Source organism: Triturus cristatus, chromosome 5_2 (assembly GCF_964204655.1).
Source record: "Triturus cristatus chromosome 5_2, aTriCri1.1, whole genome shotgun sequence".
NCBI lineage: Eukaryota > Metazoa > Chordata > Amphibia > Caudata > Salamandridae > Triturus > Triturus cristatus.
Window position 1 is genome coordinate 755,067,143 of NC_140588.1, and position 18,523 is coordinate 755,085,665.

At 43.9% G+C, this 18,523-nt stretch overlaps 1 protein-coding gene across 4 annotated transcripts in view; it reads right to left on the reverse strand.

Annotated features, from left to right (window-relative positions):
* Positions 1-18,523, reverse strand: part of IL13RA2 (interleukin 13 receptor subunit alpha 2) — a 638,692-nt gene that overhangs the window by 511,629 nt on the left and 108,540 nt on the right. For all 4 annotated transcript variants that reach the window (XM_085607852.1, XM_085607854.1, XM_085607855.1 and 1 more), the window contains exon 3: positions 8,540-8,691. In XM_085607852.1, the coding sequence (XP_085463978.1) occupies positions 8,540-8,691 (152 nt within the window). The remainder of the gene's footprint in view (positions 1-8,539; positions 8,692-18,523) is intronic.

Below are 18,523 nucleotides of genomic sequence, written 5' to 3' on the forward strand. Positions count from 1 at the left end.
CACAGTTGGCCTGAAAATGTACCTAGAGCCCAGTCGGTTGAATGACAGAGGCATGCATGGCTAAACCATGCGTGCCTCTACTAGGCTGCCTAAACTACGAATGCGTCTGAACAACACATTCATTTACCACACATGCCTTTATCACGCATGCCTTTACCATGCAATTTCATGATAAAGGCATGACTGGTATAGGGATTTGTGGTAAAGATCACACGCCATGCCACCCGCCCTTAGCCCTAACAACTACCCGAGCCCCCGAGCCCTTAAAAGTACCCTGACCTAACCCTGAGCCCTTAAAACTAACCAGACCCCCACCCTGAGCCCTAAAAACCTTTCTGACCCCTTTGTGCCCTAAAAACTACCATGACCCCCAAGCCCTAAAAACTACACGACCCCTCCATGAGCCCTAAAATCAACCCTGACCCACCCAGCACTAAACAGTACCCCACCCCCAGCCCAAACACTGAGCCCTAAAAACTACCCCCAAACCCTTAAAACGACCCTCACACCCCAAAACCCAGACCCACTTACCTCACCGCGTCCTCACCCAATCTTTCTTGTGCCTGAGCCTGCCCATCTCAGCATCTAGACAACGCATTGACTTAACCATTCATATGTGTGATTAAGGTATATGCATGGTTAAGGCAAGCGTGGTTGCGATTGCGTTGGAACGGCACGCGTGGCTATACTCGCGTTTTTCAGTCACCTACTTGACGCTGCAGTTTTTGGATTGTTACCAAATGTACATTTTCCCATTTCTTTAAACTTTCTAATTTATTGATTACCTTTAAAAATTCTTGCTGTTTTGGTATTCTCTTATAACTAAATCTTAATCTTTTTTTGCCAAATTGGTTTAAGGTTTATTTACTTTAATGTTTCTTTGGTAGTACTAAAATGCAATACACACTTTTCCACTAAGAGAAACCCATCACCAAGCTACCAATTGCGAGCCTAGGATTTCTCAAAGAAAACTGTTTTTACTTTAAAGGCATTAGACTGCTTAACCTTAAGGAAGCTCAGCCACAGCTCATATTAAGATTGAGTGTTCTCGTCACATTACTTATCAAACCAGTCCTTACAACCACTTAAACATGTGGACATCCAGATATTGCAAGAGCAATCTGGAACAAAGCTCTCTCTTTTAATGGAGAAAGGAACTCAGTGTCTTCTCTACCACTCTTCTCTGAGGGTATTCTAAAATTGCTCTGGGTCTTGGAGAGCCTGGATCAGACTGGGTGAGCAACGTCTTGTTAATACAGTCCATGGTGGGACCATAGTTCACAAAGTATCATTGCTGACCGTGAAAAGGTGCGCTTAATAAGCTAATTCAGTAGTGCCTAGGAGCATTTGCAAATCATGTTCGGCTTTTGTCTTTCTGCTTAGAGACATCAAACCCTATTTAGTAATAAAATGTAAGTTAAAGGATCAACTGTCTTTATGATTTGTAGACTGAAAATGTACCCAGCGCTAGATGTGTTGGAGGCATGGACTGGTATTTCCAGAAAAAATATACTGGCTTTGTGATTCTGGATGCCAGAAATTAAGGCATGTTTTTGTGCTGTTGCTTTAAGAATCCTATGCAAGGATTACTTTTGGATCCTTTGAGCAGGAGACTCTGATGAAAGTGAGACTGATCTCATGGCAAATGTGATCGATTGAAGATTGTTGGGAACTGTCCAGGCTTGTGTAAAGTGTGTACCAAATGCTGATATTACTACTTGTGTACCATGACTGCCAATTTGAGGATTGCTGTCTCTGATTTGTTTATATTTTATCTTCCTTTTATCACCATTAATATCTGTTCCATTGCTTATGAATTAAACCAAACCTTAATGTTAAATTTTATAAAAATAAATTAAAAGTGAATCAGTTTCCCACAAGAAATGAATTGAGAGGATGGGGAAGGTGGCACAACTGGTAATATCTCCTTATTTTGTACACATAGCAAATTCTCTTTACTAGCAAACCTGATCAGAGCCCTTCAATTTAGGATGGGTGACACAGTCTCTTTACTAGGGACATGTTGAAGAGTCTCTTTATCAAGGTACGTTGGACCAATGTACCCAAACTGTGTATTAATGTCAGATGTCACAGTCTATGAATGAATTAAGGACACAAGGCATAGTCTCTTTGTTGGGAACAAGCACTACAGTCCGATGTAGGACAGGTAACACAGTCAAAATTGTAAGTAATTGTGTTGCTGGTTGACTAGGGTGTAAGCTCTGGTCAAGCAGCAACATCAATGCTTTTCAGGGTAAGGCACAAGTAAACCCCAAATTAACCTATGCTCCCCCCCTTGGTAGCTTGCCACAGAGCAGTCAGGGTTAACATAGAGGCATTGTGTAAAGTATTTGTGCATCACTTCAAACAGTAAAACAGTGAAAACACACCACAAAAGTAGCCCACAACAGATTTAGAAGAATGGAGTAACTTTTATTAAATAAAACATGACAAAAATGCAATTAATAGAACTGGTGATATTGAATTTTAAAAGTTTTTAGTGAAAATAGTACCAAAAAGCACAAAGTGCCATTGGGGGATATCTGGTCACCGCGGACTTGGACAAAGTCCCAAGTTCAGGCCGACCGAGATTGGAGCACGGGCTGGCTACAGGGACCCAGTTAAGCCTTATGAACAGAGTACCTTAAATTCTAGTTGCAGAGCATGGCGTGGATGTGTGTCGAAGATGCACCATGCAGCCGAAGCGAGTCCGAGAAGCAGCGAGACTGTGCTGCGAGGTCCTGTTACAGCATCGTCCAGAATCCCATCAGCAGGGATTGCAATGCGAAGTCCGGTATCAGGGGATGCAGCACACAGCTGGTGATACGTCGGTTCCAAGACGCTGCAATGCGGGATAAGGTGTCGGTATCAAGTCTGCCGTCAACAATAGATGCAAGGACCTGGTCTGTTGATGCTCCGCACCACCGGGCGATAGGTCTGTACTGAGGACTGTGGTGGGTGATACGGGTCTTTGCGATGGGTCAAATCCATGCAGCAGCAGTGATGTGGCAGTTCTGCTTGGGGGTGCCCCCCTCAACCGAGAAGATGTGTCAGTTCTGACCGTGGATGTGTCGCTTAGTAGAGAAGATGCATTGGTTCTGCTTGTAAGCACCTTAGGCCCACTTCCAAGGGTCCAGGACTCAGGTGGCACAAGTTGGCAGGTTAGAGTCACAGATTGCAGTGTCCAGGTGCAAGGTGATTATGTCCCTGAGGCTTCAGATCAGTAGGCCAGCCAACTAGCACTTATAGTCACTCTGGGTTCAAGAGATGCATGTCTATTCCTTCTCACCCAGGCAAGAGTGCATCCGCCAGCAGGCAGAAGGACAGCTCAGCAGAAGGACAGCTCTTCCTTCACATCGTGCCAGTGACAGCCCACTCAGTCACACCTAAGCTTCCACTATGTGTGGCTGTCTAGGAGGAATACACAAAGCCCAACTGCCAACTACGCCGTCATGTGACCAGAGACATACTCCAAGAACCAAATGGCTAAGCCAAGAAAATATCAACTTTCTAAAAGTGTCATTTTCAGAATTGTATTTGAAAATCCAACTTCACCATCAATTTGGATTTTAAATCAGGATTCCTGAGACACCAAACTGGAACCAGTTATATCTCCCCATTTCAAATTTACACATATAAGATGTAATAAGGTAATCCCAATGATATTCGATGGGAGATATAGGCCTTACGGTAGCAAAAATCAAAGTGTTTTTTACTACCAGGACATGTAAAACTTAAAAGTTCATGTCCTGCTTTTTAAATACATTGCACCCTGCCCTCTAGGATGTCCAGGGCCTACTTTAGGTGCAACTTATATGTAAAAGGAAGGTTTGATCCTGGCAAAAGGTTTATCGCACTTTAAACTGCACATACAGGCTCTGCATGGAAGGCCTGAGGCATGTTTAAAGGGCTACAATCAGTGTGCACTATACTACAGATGTATAAGTAAATGAAATATGCCAATTGGTTTTGCCATGAGCAAATATTAACCTGTTTAAGGGTGAGAGGACAAGCACTTTAGCACTGGTTAGCAGCGGGTAAGTGTACAAAGACCTATGGCCAACATAAACGAAAAGTGAAGGGAAAAAGGCAAAACATTTGAAGGTGACCCTGCAGAAAGGGCCATTTCTAACAAACTTAGACTGTTTTATGAATAGAAGGCACAACACAGTTCTTATGACAGGTGGACACAACAAGCTCTGAAATCAAACAAACAGGCAAAAGTGATTACCAGGAGTCAGGCATGTGCTGGAGAGGTTATGGAGAAAGGGGCACATTTTGGCATGTATGGAGGGGTTGCATACATATCAAGGCATTCTGGAGAGATGTCTTATCCCTCATAAAGTCCATAACAGGGGCAACCCTGTCCCTCCAGACTCTGGTAACTTTTAGTAGCTGATCCAGGAAAGAACAGTGTTTTCCCCAGAACTACACCTCTAGGCAAACTCATCTCCCAATTGTTGCTTGTGGTAAGACTCTCAATCGCTCAAATGTGGATGCAGCCAGTGGCTCCCCCACTCACCGCGTGGTAGAGCAAGGTCAGCGCCATTTTCACGATGGAAAATTTCTTTGTATAGTCCACGACAGGACCTACACATGTAATAGGGTATGGCTTATAACACACATGAAGAGATCTCAGGTCCTGGGGCCTGACCCAGCAGTCGTGTCCGAAGTCCTTAGGTAGTCCCATATTTGCAACATATCCACACCCCATAAAGCAGAGAACGACCAGCCACCATGAAGAGTTGGTATGTGGGCAGCTTGGGATCCCATCCACAGAGCTGATAGGTTAAACCTGATACCACAGGAGGCGGCACTCCTCAGTTTGTTGCTGATTAATCCCTGGCTATAAAACATACCTCTTTCCTAAGTAATCTGCTTCCCTTCCCGCCAACTTTCCCTGCTCCTCTGTCTGTTTAAGATCAGCGCTGGGACGCCCCTTTGCTTGGGCAGCCATGCGCTTTACAAAATCAATAACATAACAAAACATTACCAGCATTCACACAGACTCTAAACACCTGGACAGTCGTCTCCATAGGTTATGTAAACATTTCTGTATTTGTGCTGTAAAATACAACATTGAAAATAAAGGTGATAAAAAGAGGAAAATGTATAAATATAAGTTGTGGATTATAAAATATTGAAGAAAAAAAACTACTCAACCACTGTTGAAAGGACAAGCAGCACATTTTTTAGGGAAAGGTGACACAGTATGCATCAAGTACAGGTGTTCCAGCTGGCCATGTCTGCACGTGGCACATGTGGCACAGGTTATTGATTTGGGGCTGGAAAAACAGTCAGATCAAGGTCTAGTGGCACTTTCTATCGGGGACAGGTCACACACTCAACCAGGTATAGGCATTAAGGAGAGGTGGCCGTGTCTGTATTAAGGATAAGCATAAGGCTCTATGTTAAGGACACCTGACACATTTAACAGGGTATGTGTATTAAAGACACCGTTTCTGTGATACTGACAGTAGCACTGACACTTTTAAGACTTGCATAGCAATTACCCTCAACCCATGATTGCCACAAGGTTTTGGTGGCGATATAATTGCCACAGGCCAACTTGATGGGAATTCGGCTTGACTTACGAAATACAACCTATCTTACACTTAGTCCTAATAGCCCAAGACAATGAGATTACTTTCAGGAGTGCGTATTCAGAGGATCTAAAAGCTCGAACTGAACGTGAGCACATTCTGTGTCAGCAACATGATGGCGCTGTACTTTTACTGGATGCAGCATGTATCCTGGTGTCACGTCCGCTGCTTACTTATGCCTATTTTAGAAAGCTGCTAATCTCAAATGATTGCTTCTTGTGTATGCCGATACTTTCACAATTCAAGGTAATGTTCATGTAGTTACATAACCTGTACCAGTCAATCATATCCCTCACATCCTAGTCCCTACTGGCTGATAGCATAGATTATTTCTGAAAAGCAGTGATAACCCACCCAGGCCCACACCGAAAGTCAGAACATACCCTGGGTGCGGGAGAAGCAAAGGGGTGGAATATAATAATAACAATTAAGTACTCATGGCAGATCTATTGTGTCAGATGTTGATATCCCTCATGCCCTCGTAAATGTTCAAAGATACTAAACACTGCCAACAAACTGGCATCACTTACACACAGTCAGAGAAAAACCCTCTAATGTTTCGTACACCATTGAACTGAATGCCAGTAAGAGTGTAATTAGAAAACTTGAAAACACATGGAGGAAAAAATGCAACCCATGAATGAAACTACAGAGAAAAATCAACAAGGGCTTCTGGGCAAAGCCCACTATTTCAAACCTCCCCGAGGCACGCTATGTTGTCACTATATTTGGAATTGGATGAGATTGAATTAGAAAAGTCATTTCCCCTCACAAGATTAGAGAGGTCTCCTAGTTATGTGGTATCGTGGAGAAGTGGGCCGCAGGAGGTCAGGATTAGTGGAAAGAGAAGGGCATACACCTAATACTACATGATCATAGCGGGCCACATACGAGTCTGGCAGTCCGAGGACCGCCAGACTCGTGGTGACGCAGCAGTGGTGGTCCACCCACTGCCACACCGGCGGTCCTACCACCCCATTACGACCTGGGCCCTGGGTCACTGCCGCCAATACCAGGAAACTGCCGAACTCTGGTGGTGGCGCAGCATTCAGAGGCCGCAATATGCTTGGCAGGACCGCTGTGGTCCCGCCAAACATATTACGAGTTTGCGCTACGCCAGGGTTTTCCTGGCGGACAGGAAACAAAGGGGCCCTACAGGGCCCCCTTGTGCCTCTGCACCATGTGTATGCACACAGGGGGGACAACATCTACCCCCCACATGTGCATGCACACAAGTTCCTGCACTGCATTGATGTTACAGTTCATACCATGCAGGAACCTTGTGAGGCATTTCCATTGTGATGCATTTTTCAAAGGCACACGCCTTTGAAAGGGGCACTGCAGTGGAAACCTCCATGCTGCCCGCCCCACTACAAAATCTTTTAATTTAGTGGGCAGGCAGTAACAACTCTTGGCGGTGTAAGGGTGTGGCAGTGGAGGGTCACCTACACTGCCAAAAGTCGTAATCTGGCCCTTGATGTTTCTGGACTTGGCAAAAACTCCATTGATCTGCATGTTCTCACATGTGACACAAACGGCGTTCTGTGCTGGCTCCCAAGGGCGGGACGGTGCAGGGTACCAGGGGGTGTAGGATGCCAGCTGCTGTCTTCTCACGTGGGAGCAGTGATAGAGTGCAGTCAGGGCCGTAATTTCCCTGAAGATGTCCAAGCAGAACAAGAGGGAAAAAAAGACCCTTCTTAAAAGGGGAGTGGGGGAACAAGACACTCCAATTTCCTCCATCTAAAATACTATTTGGAAAGTGGGGGGGGGGGGGGACACACAGGATAAAAAGGAACCAATTATGGTAATAAGAGGGAGCCCTCCAACAGGCCAGTCCCCGCAAGTAATTGGCACCCTCTCTTCTGTACAGGGCTTGCAGTTCCTACAGAGGATCAGCGTTCCTATTTTGGGCTGTCACCAAGCTACGAATCAGCACTTTAAGAATGGGAGAAGAACCTTTATTGGAGATCCCGAATCCAGAATATGCCTCAGACTGCATGCACAGAACAAATATGAGGCAATACATTTTTGTTGTGGACCAGTGAAAGGAATACTCATATTTTATTATAAGTGCAGTGACTGAGTCATCTCTTTCATGTGAAGGCCACACACCACAAAGCACTCCGCCAAACCATCAAACACTGTGTCAACTCAGGCTAAAAATGCACCATTCAATGTTTAGTCTCTAGTGCCAACTATTTCTCAAGAAAACTGTAAAAAAACACAATGAATTAAACATTGAGTTATTAAGAATAACATATCCAGTAATATAGCCAAGATGCACTGCTAAATGGAATCATTGTGGCTCTACACACTTTAGTAACCACATTTCTGATGGAAATGCACCTGGAAGCCAGGCCTCTAGCAGTGATCTTGTTTCTAGTGTTTGGCCATATATTGTGAAAGAGTGGAGACACGGAATAGGTCACCATTCAGGGTAAACGGTGCAGTAGGGTAGATAACCGGCAGTAGTAATTCTTTAACATGGTTAGCCATTCTCAATGTATTACTTAACCCATCACCATCCCTTAAAAGGCATACACCTGTATGCATACTGAATTATTTCTCACCTGCCCACGGCATATTAGATGTTGGCATTGATTGTTTATTTCCCTGTACTCTGAAACATGCATGGCTTAGCTGCAGTGTGAAGACAACCACGTTAGACTTCAGGTACTGTCCTGTAACCATATACTTTGTACACTACAGTGTGCCTTGACTACCTTTACCAAGCAGACTCCTTTCTTCTTGTGGGTAGATTTACAGTTCAGCAGAGACTTATCTAGCATGAAAGGCCATGATATCTGACCACTGCAGGGCCTATGCCTGGCTCCCAGCTCCATGATATAAAGTCACTTAAGGGCATATGCAATACTTGAGTACAGAAACAACATTACAGCACAATTGTGTTATGCGTTATAAAGCAAGAGTCCTACCTTCCACCTGTCCTCGTCATCCTTATAGTATTGCAGTTTATATTTCACGTCACAATTGCTCAAATTGCGAACATCTCTCGGTGACTGCCACTGCATGACCATCCATCCCAAGAAACCAGGATCCACAAACTGGAAATCACTGGGTGGTTCAACTACCACAGGAAAGGCATCCAAATAAAATGAAAAGGCACAATCAGTTCACTCCAGTTTTTACCTCTATGGTACAGGGTCTTAGAAGCATAGACTGGAACATGCCACACCATTAGTGTCAACGCTTTCAGATACTGGGCATCAGCTGAAGGTGACCACATGAATACATTGTATTTGCTATCCATATTTCTGTGTCAAATAGTGCGTGCTCTCAGTCAAGGTTTATGGTAAAAGTGCTATCTGTCAGTGGGTGTACACAGAGTTACCATGCATTATTCCCCATTTTCTGTATTGGAAAATAATTTGTGAGATCAACCATGGTGCAATCTATAATTGTGCTACATGGATTTACCTCTCGATTGACTGCTCAGATCTAAATATTGGCCATCCATTTTCACTAATAGGCTATGCATGAAATATTTTAATAAAATAATATGATACTTTTTAAGCTAACTATATGGTTGGCTTCAAGCTTTACCCATCAAAAAGAACCCCTCTATGTAGAAGAGGATTGATAGAATGCTGATTTTAACTCCCTCTTCCAGAAGATCCTATTATGTGATATAACAATTTCCTCATGTTTAATAAAAGGTCCCAAATGTTTTATATTATGCTGCACAACATGCACCCTGCAGTGCTAGTGATAGCGATAACACCAGTTCCCAAGGCTATTTAAATCAGGTTGCCACACCCGCCTCAGTGTTCCAGGGTAACCATGAGGTGTGGTCACTCTGTGTCATTCTGATTTTATATGTATAAATCGTTCACAGAAACAAGTCACATCCTAACACAACGAGGTCATAAAAATGCTAGCTGAAAACAGATGTGAACAATAAGGCGGATCAATAAAACAGACGGGCTTTCAGCGCCTTGAACTGTAATAGTGTCAGAAGGGGGCGCACCCTCATTGGCACAGAAATTCTAGGCTTGCTGCAACTTTTCCACCTGGTCCGAGTGGCTAACAGTTACGCCTCACAGGCTGACTTATAAGGCAGTATATGCGGTTTCTCCTTCAGGCAAATAGGGCCAAGTCCCTGTGACATTTGAAAATGAGGCTAATAATAATATATCCTACCCATTTTAAATTAAATGAAAATCTATAAAGCACGCGTTTGCCCGGAGGCGTCTAGGCGCTGCCAGCCACAGAAGGGAAAAAATAAAAGAGCAAGATTTTACAGAAACACGTAAAGACACAAACCTATTGATTAAAAAGCCGTGTTTTTAACGTCTTCCTAAAGGAAAGAAGGCGTGTGCTTTTCTTTAAGTGAAGCATTAGAGTATTCCACAATTTAGTGGTACAAACTACAAAGCTTCTACCGCCCTAAAGGGACCTTCTGAATTTGGGAATTACCACATCTTACGAACAATGCAGAGACCTGGATGGGATGTACCATGAGTAATGTCGTTTCAGATAGTCGAGGCCTGAATCATGGGGAGCCTTAAAGGCCATCCAAAGCCTTGAAGTCTATGTGCTTCCTAACTGGTAGCCAGCCTAGCCGGAGAAGGGCATGTGATATAGACTGATGCTTAGGAATCCCAAGCAGCAGGCGAGCTGACGCATTCTGCAAAACTTGCAGTTTAAAAGTTTTTGCGGCATGTTGGTATAGAGGCCAGGGCATTCCAATATTCCAGTTGGAAAGCACAAGAACGATAACAACAGTCTTCTGCAAATCCTGTGGGTTAAAAGGTAACACTTTTCTCTGAATTTTCAAGGTGAAAAAGAAAAATGAAGTCACTGCATATATTTGCTATTCTAATGACAATTTGTCACTGAAAAGAATCCCGAAGCTTCTCACTTTAGAGACAGGGATAGGCAGGGTACCCAATTTGTGTGGCCACTAACTTGAAGACCAAAAAGAGTTGTTATTACCCAATAAAAGAACCTCGTTTTTTCCAGAGGTCAGTTTAATGCAGTTAGTCGACATCCATTTGTCTATTTGTGTCATGCAGCTGCGAAATCTGACCGCAGTGTCCTCCGAGTTACCAGACACTGAGACCACAATCTGTGTATCATCCACACAGGACCCTACCAAGAAGCGAAAGTTTTGATGAGGCTAGCCAGGGGCGTGATGTAAAGATTTAAAAGGGTGGGACTCAGGGAGAGCCCTGAGGCACCCTGCATGGTATTGAGAAGGAATTCGATGTGGAACCATCTACAGCAATGAATGATTCTCTCTCTGACAGAAAGGATTTCAGTAGGGCAAGCGCTGCTACCCTGATTCCGATAGAGTGGAGACGGTCAATTAACAAATTGTGATTCACCGTATCAAATGTGGCCGAGAGATCAAGCAAGATCAGGGCAGCATTGCCTTCTTTGTCCAGACTAGCTCTTAAATATTTAGAAGCAATAATCAGGGCTGGTTCAGTGCTGTGTTCACTCCTGAACCCAAATTGAGATGAGTCACGGAGATGACTAGAATTGATAAACAAAGTCAGTTCTTTATTTAAAGCCTTTTCAGCAATTTTGGCCAGAAAGGGGAGACGTGATTTTGGCCGGAAATTGCTAGGATCCAATAGGCTGAGATTGGATTTCTTCAGTAAAGGCAGAATGGAGGCTTTTTTCCGAGGCTTTTGGGTAGTATCCCAGGCTAAACATTTCATTGAAAATGTTAACCAGATGTCTAGATATAATCTAAGGGGCTAATTATATTATCTTAGAATTACAGGGGTCTAGGGATCCAGGTTTTATGGATTTACATAGGCTCAGCACCTGATCGGCAGTGAGCAATGTGAATGAAGGGAGTAAAGATGTGCCAGTGGGAGAGGAAGAGTTTCCACGATGGCCTGGAGATTGCCATTGGAATCTAGTGCATTCGAGCTGTCTAAAGGCCTGTTGTTACCAATTCTTTAAAATACACAGAGTGAGCTTTGGCTCCACCCAGAAGAGTAGTACTGTCTATTGACTGCTTGGTGTATCATTCCTCCTCCTTTTGGGTGCTTGCACTGGAACTATTTTACATCTCAAAAGTACACCGAATCATGAGGCACGAGGGCCAGCCTCTGGCCCATTTTAATCACTCTCCCCAGGGTGAAGCTTTATATTCCATTCTTGTAGCAAATTACTTATGTTTTTTAAACAATTACGCTTGTAACTCTTCTGTGCAATGCCCGACCTATGTTTGTGGTAGGAGGGCCAGTTCCATCGATTTTATGTTAATAACTAGGAACTTTAGTATACTCATTCAGGAATTTACGGTTAACCCAAATTGTGCAAGTGATCACTATCCTCTTATTGCTTCCCTCAATGTAAAGCCAAATATGGGGAAAAGTGGTGACTATCCGATTCAATATCATCCCAATACAGGAATTAGGGAATTAGGGAAATGGGGACAGGTAAACCCTTCTAAATTAGAGGAAGACATCATCAAAAGTAATATTAATCTAATAGATGAATGTTTGCAACCAGACTCCTCCCCGGTTGCAATCATCCTAGATTTCGAGTTACTTTGCTCAGAAATAGCCATAAAGCTGACCAGAAATGCCCCCAAAAGTAACCCTTGGAGGCAGGATGGTTTAACATGGAATGTTCCAGGGCCATAAGGAGCTAAAAAGCGCCCTTCGTGTCATTGCTCGTGAAAGAGATCTAATTAAACTCATGTGGCACAAATATAAAAATGTGATTGGAGAAAGAAAGGCGGAATCGAGGAGGGGGTATGGGAGGATCTTGAAAGAGCAGGAGCTCTAAACGATTCTAAGAGAATCAGCCCTGCTAGCTGCACCTTACCACCGGAAGCTCAAACAGTTGTTTTTGGCCCTAAGATTTTGAGAAATACCCACGCTATTCCTCATGCCAAAATGGAGGATGTCCGGTCAAAGTGAAGACCGGTCCTGCCGTCTTTGCCACCAGGGGATGAATCTCTGCTTCACATTGTTTGTGTTTGTCCTGCTTTGCTGGTTCAACAAAGAGTTCTATTTAGGCGGGAGTTCTTTGAACGGGGAATTAGGTTCTGCAGGCATGCACTGGTGGAGTCCATGGACCCAAACATCACCATGCTGAATATGAGACTGACTCAGTTATTGATCTGTTTTAAGAAAATGATCAGCTAATAGGATACGCGATGTGTAATCTGGAGGGGGTTCCTGAATGTAATTCTAAATTGTAATAACTCAGAAACCTTTGATGTTAACTTAGCACGCACAGAAACTGTGAAGGACGGGCTGCTAGGGACTGAATCTAGTAGTTCCCTATCCCTACTTTATCTATTTCTGTATTTTTAATGATGTGAATGTTTGCATAATTGCTTTTAATAGTGGGTCTCACAGTCCATCTGGCACCGTATTCCTACTTCCCTTAGTCCCGCTTATAGGTATTTTAACTACATATATTAATTTACTTAAGGGACATTTTAGTTGTCTGTGTGGAAAGCTTGCTTTTTTAGACATCAGGGTAACGATCAATTCCTGTTTAGTCACTTATTATCTAATATAGATTAGTGTTTGGTATCCTAACTAAAATCTCTAGGAAGGAAAGTTGTAGAAAGCAAAGGGTGGGGGTTTCGGTGAATCACATGTGTTGAGATGTAGCGCCCGGGTGGGGGAAGGAAGATGGCGGACTAGTCCCGCCCCGTCTCAGCTGCACCACGAAGTGAGAAGAATGCCCATGAACTGCTGTGCCTGTGTGAGAACTTAATACGCTTATGGAAGTTCTTGCTGTACTCCACGGCTCGGACGGATCTTGCTTACACGGATGCTCGGGCCCGCAAGGAGTTTCCGCCGGCTCTGGCTGTCTTCTCGGCAGGTGTGTTGGCTGGCCGGCATCTGCGGCTCCTGCGGTTTGGGGCTCTATTGGTCGTGACTTCCCGACCTTGTTTCGGAATCAGCATTGGCAAGAGGAATGGCGCCACCGAAGAATACAGCGAAATCAGCCCGGGCTATGAAGACTGCCGGCTTGCAAGGGGCCCCTCAGGGACGAAGAGGCTCAGATAGCTGGGAATGTGAAAAACGGGACAAAAGGAGGTTTGACATGGGTTGGCACACCCGCACTTCGTCTCCTGCAAGCGGGTAAAGCTGCCAAATTAATTTCTGAGGGGGAGGTGGTGGTTCAAACAGCTGACGCAATCGCTATTGAAACGATTTTGCAAAGTGCTGGTAAGAATGTTGCACTGAAGGCGAACAAAAATAATAGCTTCTCTTTACAACCGAGTTCAGCACAGGCCGAGGACTTTGTTATACTCTGCAGGGTCAGCAGAATTGGAGATAGATTCGGATGATGTTGCTGGACCAGCGAATGTGTCTGCCTCGGATTCTGAGGAGGGCCCAGTGTTGGGGGAGACTCTGGCTATTATAGATGACTTAATATCGGAAGAGGTTGATGTGGTTGCAGGGGGCGATAAGGTGGCGGATGCCAATGGCGAGAGCCCGATTAGTATGTCCCAGGATTCTAATACGTCTAGCCCTAAGGTGGATGGGAACAGATCCAAAAACTTGTTGAGGCGCCAAGGGACTCCTCCTACATATATGGATCAGGGTGCCCAACCAAACAAGAGGAACACAATTACACCTGACATTACGCCAGATATTACGATCACTGGGAAGAACAGGCGGGGCCTGCAACATACTCCCAACTCACCCATTGGGAATTAAAATAATAAAATGGAACCTAAGGTAGCCAAACCTCGCAAGAAGGCGACAGATTTGCAAGGACCTAGTTGGCATAACAGTTCTAGCGTTCGTCGGAGAGGTGGTCTGGAGAGTCGCCCTTTAGGAAAATGGGTTCAAGCAAAGGGAGAGGTTAAGTCATTGATCTCCCGCCTGTCTGGCTCCAGCCCCGGCTTGTAAAACGGGCAATGTATGGAAAATACTAGGGATCAAGAGATACACTTAACAGGACAAGATGCCAGCTCTGAGGATCTAACTATAGTGGATCATCCTAATGAGAACTGCCTAATGGGGTATCAGCGCTGGAGCTGGGGGATATGACCAAGGCAACTACTTTGGATTTAACAGACAGGACAGAAGACCAGCCATCTGCTAAGGAGCCATCTCTCACGGTAATACTGCAGGTATTACAAGAGCAACAACGAGAAGCACATGACTATCATGCCCGGATCAGAGCTGATTACCTTAGTATTCAACAAACATTGAGTGAAGTGACGGGCACAGTGGCTGGAATAACAAGGGACATGGCTGAATTACAAATAAGGGTCATAGAGACAGAAGAGACTGTTACGACTACAGCTAAGACAGTGCAGTCTCACGATGTGCAGCTTTTGGCCTGTGAAGCAAAAATTGAAGACTTGGAAAAAGGGCAACGCCGGAATAATCTAAGATTATTTGGGGTTCCGGAAGGCAAGGAGGGAGCATATCCTCGTACCTATGTAGTTCAACTTCTCCAAAAGGCCTTCCCAGACCTGTCAGACTGGCATTGGGACTGTCAGGTTCAGAGAGCACATAGCTTGCCCTTAACGGTTCCAGAGACCCAGCTCCGACCTATCTTGATTTTTTGGGGGAAATTCTTGTTAAGGCAGGCATTATCTTTAAAGCTTCGGCCTAGTTCTCCAATAGCTGTTGACTCCTTCTCTGTGTTTTTTAGATCTGATTTAAGCCAAACTACAATGGAAAATGAGACAACTTATTGATCCGATTAAAGCCGAAGGGGCTCAAGTTTTTTTGCACGAACCTGCTCGATTGAAAGTCATCAAAGATGGACATTCACATTTTTTTTTTCGGAAATAGAGGCTAAACAAGCACTGAGCAAGTGGCAGACGGCAAGAACATCTGGCAGGACTGATAGAACTGATAGAGCTGATAGAACTGACAGCGTTAAGTATTCTGTAAAAAGACAAAGGGAGTAGAGATTTGTGGTTTATAATGGTTTGGAGATAGGGTTTGGGAGGTCCCTGAGGTTGTTAAAGGTCAATATGTCCCTTTTTTTCTCTCTTGTGACTGCTTTGTGTGCATCTCCCTTCCTTTCTCTTCTTTCCTGATCTAGGAAGGTTTATACTTTTGCCCTTTCTGCAATATACAAGTTTAGCTTTTTTTGCGGTTTACGGGGGCTGGCTGGAGTTGTCTTCATGGTGCGATGAGAAGTTAGCTGCGATATTCAGCGGCAGCTTTTGGGGGAGGGCGATTCCTTCTTTAGGAAACCGGGAGGGTTGGCGGGGGTCGCTTCTGTGGGGTTTGGGGATGGGTGCACCTGAGGGTGTGGGGATACAAAAAAAGAATAAGTCAAAAAGAATGTCTATAGTTTCTTGATTTGGTGGTGGGGAATGGGGGATTTTTACTTCTCTGATTTGAGGTAGGACGTTTACACAAAAGGATATGGCAATGATTAGGTGCTTGTCTTGGAATGTGTCAGGATTCAATAGAGGATCTAAAAGACAACTAGTACCGGAAGAGCCTAGGGCATATAAACCTCATATAGTACTTCTATCGGAAACGCATTTAGGGTATAAAGATCGTGGCCTTCTTAATCAATTGGGCTTTCAGAATATAATATACCCTTCACAGAATGTGTCAATAAGGGGCACTGCTATCTTGGTTTTTAAGACACTGGATTGTCAAGTTCATAAGGTATTAGTGGATCAAAGAGGGAGGTGGGCCCTGGCTCAAATTGAGATTAATAGTGTGAAATATGTGTTTTGTGTATTGTATGGTCCTAACGTTGATGATCCGACTTAATTTGACTATATTTGCTTGGAATTAGTGGGATGGCAGGGAGCACTTGTGGTAATGGGGGATTGTAATTGCATCATTAATTATGGTATAGACTCTACTAGCCGGTCGCTTACTTCTAGGATGACGAAGGTTAGAGCTTCCATTTTAGAACTAGGGCGATTGCATTCGCTACAAGATGCTTGCTGCTCTTTATTTTCAACAATACCTGGTTACATATACTATTCCATACCACATGTGCAGTACTGTAGGATTGACATTGCTGGGATTTCAGATAGCATTTTGCTGGGTTAAGACATGGAGGTGTGTCCTAGGATTACATCCCACTATAATCCCATATTACTATCTTTCTTGGTCAACCCTATGCCTAAAATAGCTCGCTCTTTTTCTTTTCCACGCTATCTGGTTACAGACTCTGAATATCTGGCTTTTATTTCAAAAACATTATCAGAATATTTCAAAGACAATCTGGGATCCGCTTCTCCCTGTGTGGTATGGGATGCAATGAAAGCATATATTCGGGGAGTTACCCAGCAGTTTGTTTGGCAACAAAATAGAGAACGAGAAAAGCTAGCTAAGGAAGCATATCAAAGGCTTACAACTAGTGAGCTCCAGCATGTTGAGGCTGTCCGACAGGGAGCGGTAGATCAGGACTCTTTGTATGCCTCCCTAGTGGAGGACAGGGTAGCGATAAATAGGGTTTTAAAAGAGAAGGTAGCGGCTAGGTTCATTAAAGCACAAGACACTACAATATGAGTACATGATCGAATAGGGAAGGTACTAGCCCATCAGCTTATGGACAACCATCTTAAGACGATAATTAAAGCTATTAAGGGTGAGGGGGGTATATTATATAGACGCCCCCAGGAGATTGCGGATCAATTTGCTATTTTCTACCAGCAATTATTTTCTCCAGACCCAGCACAAGATCTGACTGGTATGCAGAGTTATCTGGAAGGGAATAACCTCCTGGCTTTGACGGAAGAAGACTCACTCTTATTAGAGCAGGAAATTACCGTGGAGGAAATCATGAAAGCAATAGGGGGGATCCAGTTGGGAAAGGCGGCTGGGGAGGATGCTATCCTGGACAATAAAACATATTTAAAAAAAAAAAAGAAAGCAAAGGTTATGTAGTGTGAAGAGTCGAGGTTGTACTAGTTGTATAACATACCCGCTTTTTATCTATTTTACTTTTTATTTGTTATGTATTTTTTAACGTGTGATTTTGTTTATGGTTTTAATTGACTAATAAACTAATATTAACTGTAAAAAAAAATCCAAAATATTTTGGGAAACCATTAATCGTCCGTTTATCTCCGAAGATGTGAGGCAAATGGACTCGTTCATCTTGGGTGACTCATGGGAAGATCGCTTCTGTGGTATTTTTAAGCTCCTACACAAGGTAATAGAGGTGAACCAAATGGACATACCCACTGATATAATCATAGCCATCCAACTTAGTTCATCTATCACAGTCACCAAGGTGGAGGAGGCCTTTGTGCAGGGTATTTGCTTGAAAGCCCCTGGCCCAAACGGGGTCCCCATTGACCTTTTTAAAAGAAATCCAAGTCTATGGGCACCTTTACTTACGAATGTTTTTAAAGCAGCCATTATTGGCACTTTGCCTGAGTCATGGAAGGAGGCAATAGTGGTCCCTGTTTTTGAAAAAGGCAATAGGAACGATCCAACATGCTAAGGGCATATTTCATTGAGTGATGCCACAGCTAAAGTACTGGGTAGTGTCTTTCTCACCCACCTAGAAGACTGGGCCTCCACTACAGGAATTATATCTAACACACAATATGGTTTTAGGAGGGGGATGGGCACGACTGAGCAATGTCTTAATTTGTCTCTACTTGTTAGTAAGCACGTGAAGGCCAGGAAGGGCTCCATCCACCTGACTTTCATGGACTTATCTAGTGCCTTCGACCTGTAATTTGGGATAAATTGTGGGTCATGATGGAAGCCATGGGAGTCGAAAAGGCATTAGTAATACTCCTCCGTAGGCTTCACACCAATACTACAGTTACCATAAGACATGGCAATAAAGGGGAAAAAACTCATCCAATTATCTCGACAGAGGGTGTCGTGCAAGGATGTATCCTTGCCCCATTCCTGTTTTTCATTTACACAAATGGGCCTGGAGGCTTTTGTATTAAGAAGGGAGTTTAACTTCCTCAAAATTGGCAATAAACCAGTTTCCTTAATAATGTATGCAGA